The sequence below is a fragment of the Adiantum capillus-veneris genome, chromosome 15 (assembly GCF_014529385.1).
Source record: "Adiantum capillus-veneris isolate H3 chromosome 15, ASM1452938v2, whole genome shotgun sequence".
Lineage (NCBI taxonomy): Eukaryota > Viridiplantae > Streptophyta > Polypodiopsida > Polypodiales > Pteridaceae > Adiantum > Adiantum capillus-veneris.
In genome coordinates, this window is record NC_140945.1 from 111,641,239 (window position 1) to 111,648,471 (window position 7,233).

The 7,233-nt window shown below is 39.2% G+C and overlaps 1 protein-coding gene across 1 annotated transcript; it reads right to left on the reverse strand.

Moving 5' to 3' along the window:
* Positions 1 to 5,168: 5,168 nt before the first annotated feature.
* Positions 5,169 to 6,011, reverse strand: LOC147441283 (putative pentatricopeptide repeat-containing protein At3g15130). Its single transcript, XM_086483415.1, has 2 exons — positions 5,716 to 6,011; positions 5,169 to 5,619 (listed from the first exon to the last, which is right to left on the reverse strand). The coding sequence occupies exons 1-2, from the start codon at positions 6,009 to 6,011 to the stop codon at positions 5,169 to 5,171; spliced, it is 747 nt and encodes a 248-aa protein (XP_086339541.1).
* Between the last annotated feature and the right edge of the window lie 1,222 nt (positions 6,012 to 7,233).

Here is a 7,233-nt window from a genome sequence, read left to right on the forward strand (position 1 = left end):
CAAAATGACCTATGAGACCAATCTGTGAATCCGAGACCATGTCTGAGTACAAAAAAATAGATACTAAATTGAATCTAGAAGTGTTACTAGCTGGAACTGTGTGGGGTATGTGTGATCACTGATACAATGGGTGCCCAATACAAGAGAGAGATACAATGGATGATGAATCCATCCTCATCTACACTTTGGATATCGAGATATTATGGCTCGAATCCTCTGTTGTAGTCTATGTCGATGTTGTGAAGCTCCTCTTCTCAATCGTGGGCGCCTCGATCTCCCTATAAGATCCAATGCTAAGTCAATGAGAGTACCATGGGTGTGAGTTTGAGCTGAGCTTTGCAATGGTGGCTTCTCCTCTGTCTGTCCAATGTCTGATGTGAAGAATCGATAATCTGTCTTTGGGATTGTCTCTATCCAGTTATCCTCAGTAAATTATCTCTGTGTCTGTGTAACTCAAGTAGATACAGTCCAACGCATAGGGCAGCTGCTACTGAAGCTATACATGCCTCGACTCCAAGGTTCTAGAAGTATTCGGGAGGTTAGACGCTTTTCAATGAGGACACAAGCTATTAACTCTAGAATCTCCCACATACTTCTAGAACCTCTTTGAACTTTTAGAATTTTATGATGCTTTTAGAATCTTCTAGACTCTTTTAGAATCGTCTTCCTTTTAGAGGCTTTTTGTAAGAGCATTCGCAAAGTTGTCATTTGTATAGACTTTGACAAACTCGAGCGACTTGAATGTCAACACATTCCGTATGAAGTGATATCTCATCTCCATGTGTCTTATATTGGAATGAAACATAGATTCTTTGTTAAAGCAATGACATTCTAGCTATCACAATGCTAGAACTTGAATCTATTGATTCTTGTCCTGATATCGCACTAAATGTGCCAACCATAAACCCTTTTTGTTGGTCTCTGACAACGGATGTTGCAATACACTTAGCTTTTGTAGTGGAAGATGGCATACAATCTTGAAGAGATAATCTCCAAGAGAGCTTAAGAGATAGATCCTCTAGCAAATGTGAAAACATGGCTAAATGTAGACCTCTTGTTGTCTATATTCCATATATAATATGCATGTACGTCTCTAACCACGATGTATCACTATTTTTTAAGTGTAAATACTTGCTTGTTGTATCTTGTAAGTATATAGAATATTCTTCACTGCATTCCAATGTTTCTTGCTAGAGCTATCCATGTAACAACTCACCACTCTCACTGTAGATATAATGTTTGGCCTCCTAACCACCATAGCCTACATGAGACCGTCCATTGTTGAGAAATACAAAATTTTAGCCATCTTGGCTTTCTAAGTATCCAAATTAAGAGAATCGTTCTTGCTAAGTTTCACATATGCCGACATTGGGGTACTTGTTGTCCTGCATATTGAAACGATGCAAGATCATTATGTATGTACAATTCTTGAGATATTTTAATAATGTCCTTTGACTTGGCAGCCCTAATATACATACCAAGAAAGTAACTAGCTTCTCCCAAATCCTTCACAACAAAAGTTTGACTTAACATTCGCTTCGAATTGACAGACTTGTGAGAGTTCTTCCTAGCGATTAACATGCTGTCGACATATAACACAAGAAAAATTATGGATCCATCAACGAGCTTCTTCGTGTACAAACAATGATCCTCTTGACTCCTCTTATATGCATAAAACTAGGTAATGTATTCAATTTCCTTGCCTCAAGTTGTATCTCTGCTTGGCTTAACAAACCCTTCAGGTTGCTACATATATATATTCTCTCTAAGATTACTGAGAAGGAAAGCCATTTTCACATCCATTTGGACAACTCCAAGTCTTCAATAACTACTAATCCCAGCACCATATGCAAAGTAGCCTTTTTGACCACAGGTGAAATTTTTTTGTCAAGATCAATACCTTTCTATTGCTTGAAACCCTCAACGATTAATTTTGCCTTATACTTTAGCTTAGAATCTCTTGATGTAATCCTTTTCTTGTAAAACCATTGTAAGGTAGCACTTTCTTTCCGTTAGTCAATCTCACCAATTTCCAGCTCTTGTTTTTGAGAATCAAATCATATTCTAACTACATAGCTTGCTTCCAATGTAGCTAGCTTATCATCCATCTGCATGAATTTTTAGAAGCAAACAAATTTTTGCAGTCAAACATCATACATAATCAACACTTCACTGAAACCATTCGAACAAATGTGAGGCTTGCTCTACTAGAGCGTTTCAATCTCTAATTCCTTCTCTTCGCTGGCTTTGGGGCATTGCTAGTGGAAGTCTCCTCACCAAACTTTTGAGTTATGTAATTTTTTTAAACTCAAACCTCTTTGATAGGATTCTTATGCATTTTTTACTCATCATTGAAGATCACAAGTGAATTGCAAATAATTTCATGAAATTGCAAGTGCCAAAGATGATAGCCCATCTCTTCATTTGCAATATATCAAACAAAAAAGTATTCGTGTGACTTTGGGTCAAGCTTGTGTCTTAGCTACATGAACATATGCTTTGCAACCAAAGACATCATAGTGTGGTGTTTTGTTGGACCATAACTCCTCTTAGATCTTGTAATTTAATGTCATACTAAGCGATCTGTTGATGATGTGAACTGCTATCAAAATAGATTTAATCCAAAAGCTTTGTGTAAGGGTTGCCATAGAAAGCATAGTTGTAACATGTTTCTGAATTGTGCAACTCATATGTTAAGGTGCTCCATTTTGAACAGGCGTGTATGGTGCAGTAAACTATCGCCAAATCCTTTTCTTTGCATAAAAGTCTCGTATGTCTTTCTCCACTCACTACAAGAGCTCGCTTAAATTTCAACGTCAAATTACCGGCGTCAATGGCAGGCGTCGATATATGTGTAGGTAAATCTGAAGGGAGATCAAGTTTTTAAGAAAATTAATTTTTGAATTTTCGGTGCATAGACCGACGTCTGTAGCCATGCCTATATCGAGGACTGTACCGGCGCATATTCGAGTGCTCCTACCAGCATCTATACCGGCACCTGTACCGGCGGACCCTACGAAAAATAGAATTGCGAGTCTTTTCCTGCGCATTTTTCTCATTTTTTTGCCTCTTCTCTTGCCCTCCTGAACATCAAGGGAAGATTATTTTCAAGTTTGCTTGTAGGTTTGTGCAATTTAGTGTATGTGTGTGTAACATAGCGCGCGCGTGTGCATTTTTTGCACGTTTGAAGACATTTTTAAGACTCTTTCTTGCTTAAATAGGCCAGATATGAGTGCTCTAAAGTTTTATGCAATTTTATTTTAAAATTATATTGTATTGACAAAATAAAAGTTCATGCGTGACGCTTTCAATGGTTTAAGTTTTTATGCAATTTTATTTTGAAATTATGCTTTGGGGAACGTTCTCACTACCATCATATGATCATCATGCAATTGAGGTTTAAGTTAGGTTTAAGTTTAGGTTATAGGCTAGGTTAAGTTATAGAGATTGGGTTAGGTTATAAGTTAAGTTTAGGTTATACATTAGGTTATAGATTAAGCTAAGTTATAGGTTAAAAATAGCGGCAAATAGTAGAAAAATCGCAAACGAACTTCGAAAATGACTCATGTACTTAAGAAAACGCAAACGGGCTTCGGTTAGGTTAGGTTAAGTTAAGTTATAGGTTTTAGGTTTTAGGTTAGGTTAAGTTATAGGTTAACCAAACGAACTACGCAAATGACTCATGTGCTTCATAAAACGTAAACGGACTTTGGTTAGGTTAGGTTTTGGTTATATGTTAAGTTATAGGTTAGGTTATAGGTTATAAGTTAGGTTAGGTTAGGTTTAGGTTATAGGTTAGGTTACAACTAGCAACAAACAATAGAAAAAACACAAACAGACTTCGAAAATGACTTGTGTACTTCAAAAAACACAAATGAACTTCGGTTAAGTTAGGTTATAAATTGATTTTAGGTTATAAGTTAAGCTAGATTAAGTCATAGATTATAGGTTAGGCTCGGTTAAGTTATAAGTTATAGGTTAAGTTAGGTTACGTTAGGTTTAAGTTTAGGATCCTACGTTTAACTTACGGTTTTGATTACTTCTTTAATTGTGTGTTTACACCTTCAATTCTAGGTACAAGTGGGGCTTTTTAATGTTTTCAATAACTCTAATTGTCATGAGGGAGTGTATGGCTCCAAGTCTTGTAACAAACAGAGGGCTAAAAGACCTCATGGTTAACACTAAACAAACGTGCCACTGAATTGCATCTTAGTGTAACAATCATTGGGTAGCTTACATCAAGTTCATCAAGTCCACCTAAATCTTGGTTTTTTGGCATGTTAAAACATGCCTTGGAGGAGAACGCATCAAAATTTTGAATCACATGTTTTAGTTTGTAAATGGATCCCTCCATTTGAGGGCCTCATGGCGTTCTTTTCAACTTTTTTTTGGAAGTTTGTAAATGGTTCTTCACGGATTCAAGACTTGCAGACTCCAAACTTCAAGTCTGTCTATGGCAGTAGCACCAAACGAACGAGGCCTGTGTATTACGAAAAGATTCTTCCCTATTGTGCCCCCAACTGCCAATGCAAGAGCCAAACAGCCTGATCACCTCATGAGGTACAAAGGTCACTGGCATTGAAAGATCAAAGTTTGTTATATCGTGAAACAGCAAGCCGGTTTAAGGAATGCCCATTGCCATGGAGACAACATCAAGAGCAAGTGGTAGCCAACATCATTTGAAATCAGCAAGTAGTGGCCAAGGCAGAACGAGCAAAATGAGTCTTACTGGGAACGATACTCGCACACAGTAACTAAAGGCAGCTCATTGCAGTCACTTCATGGCTCGCAAAAGGACGAATCTGACAATGAACTTTGCTCATTGTAACACACCTTAAAGCTCTTGTAGTCAACAACTGTTTCTGTCACATGATCAGCAAAGGTCATGCAGACTTTGTGACCAAAGTTTGCATATATAATATACGTTCAAAGGCAAAGCTTACAAGATTCAAGTTTCCCCATTTCGCACAAGCACTCGGTAAAGAAACCCATGTGGGAAGGTAATTTGAAGATGGCATCTTTTCAATGAGAGATACTGCCTTGTTGAGACGAACAAAAAGGTCTACCATGCAAGTGTGGTGTTGTAAAGCTGGTTGATGCCATAGTTTGCACTCATTGCGACAAAATATGTTCGACTCTCTTTGACTAAACCAAAGTTACTACACACATTAAGAACAATAGTGAAAGTGATTGGAATTGTCTTCTTCAATCATCTTGTTGTACAAAGCAAAGACCGCAATACCTTTTCCAGCTTGAGCATGTCCTGCCATGAGTGCAGTCCGGGAGACAACATGCCGGAAAGATAACTTGTCAAAGACCTCTTGTGCCTTTTCCAGCACACCGCACTTAGCATACATGTCAACCAATGCCGTGCCAAGCACAGTGTCGTTTTCCAGCAAACCTTCTCTTACAATCTGAGAATGTAATTGCCTCCCTTTCTCAGATGCTCCTATGATCCCGCATACTTGCAAGATGCAAAGCAACGTAACTGTGTTGGGAGGAATCCCCTCACTTTGCATCTGCTCAAAACAGGCAAGCGCTTGCTCACCATGACCATGGTGGACAAATCCTGTTTTGAAAACTTTCTCTGCTTTGTCTGCAATTATTGTTGAGAACTTTCTTTGCAATCATAAGTGCTCCACACTTAATGTACATATTAGTCAAGGCATTTCCAAGACCACCAAAATCTTTAAGCGAACTTGCTCTCTCGATAACAGCATGGATTCATTCTTTTTCCCTTCTGAGCTACCGCAGGCTTGCAATGTGCAAGAAAAGGTTACTGAATTAGGGTTGATACCCTCCTCTTGCATGAGATCAAAACAACAGAGCGCTGTCTCAGCAGGTTCATGTTGAGCAATTAGACATGTGCAAGCTCTTACCAAGCTTAAGAGCTTGGACGTCTCAAGACAACCTTTCTTAAGAATGTAAGCATGGAGTTTGCTGCCTCTGTGTAAGTCCCCTCGCTTGGCAGAAGCCTTAAGATGAGCCGCAGCAGCATAGATTCGTATCATGTGCGCCTCTGCATGTTGCTATTTATGGTCGGTACAGAGGACTCCCCTCATCTCCATAAGAAAGGCGCCCATCTTTTCTACATGTTGCTTATCGGCTCTTTCTGAGAGCACATTTCCATAGAAAGCTCCTGAGTCTCGCGGGAAGGTCAGTCCTCCCCCCAGCAGAGAGGAGGACTCAGAAGGAAGAGTTCGTCCTTTCACCTGAAAATTGGATTGCCATGCACTTAATATCTAGTAAGAACCACTTGAAAGATGGCTAGGGTGCAGATCTCTCTCTCTCTCTCTCTCTCTCTCTCTCTCTCTCACACACACACACACACTAGGTGTTCAAGACAAACCACCCAAATCATAGGGTGGGTAATCTAGACCCTCCAATGCTCTAAAGGAAGCAAAAATGGAACCCCTAGTTCACCCCAAGTTCTTCGCCCTCACATTGCATGGGGTTAACATGGGACCTCATGATTCCCACATGAAAACTTTATCACCGTGTTATTGTGCCACCTAAGTTTGTGTAAGCATGGCGGGTGTATAGTACCCTAGTTTATGCCCTAGTTCACCACCCTACTTCCCTCTCTCGTTCACCCTAAATTACCACTCCCTATTTTACCTAACAATTCAATAGCAGAGAGCAAGCGCTTACTATGTCACCTAGTTTGGGCCCTAGATTGTTTATGAGGGACCACATGCCAAATAGTGATAAGGTTTGCACACATACACACACTCAAACTTTCACTGACTTGAAACGTCAGCTTAATGGTAGTTTTGATCGCTATAAGGCTAAACAAGAGAAAGATTGGTTGCTCTCTTCCTTTGCGCTCAACATGCTTGATGTTGGCCGATTTCCAAGCCACACCATACTAATGGTAGCAAAAGCTGGTTAACTCAACTAGCATGGAGGCTACAAGCGGTTGCTATCCTCTCAGAAATCCCTTGTCTACCTTGTCAATTTGAAGTGAAAATCTTAAGTGTGTGTTAAATCACTAAAAGCTAGTATACTTTATCGCAAGCTTCAAGTGGTACTTTGAGATAGCTACAGGACTCCAAATGCACTCAAGCTTACTATATGAATAGATCATGCCATATTCAATTTCCTTATGTTGGACTCTCTTCGACTAAACCAAAGTTACTACACACATTAGACAAGTTCAAGAGAAGACATTATGAATTGGAAGCTAAAGTAAATATCCACCAATGCTTAAGAACTTGAACTTCTCAAGAAAAC

Coding starts and splice junctions, on each gene's coding strand:
- LOC147441283 (XM_086483415.1), bottom strand. CDS start 6,011: ATGATACGAATCTATGCTGCTGCGGCTCATCTTAAGGCTTCTGCCAAG. Junction 5,620..5,715: donor AAAAAGAATGAATCCATGCT/GTTATCGAGAGA, acceptor ATGATTGCAAAG/AAAGTTCTCAACAATAATTG.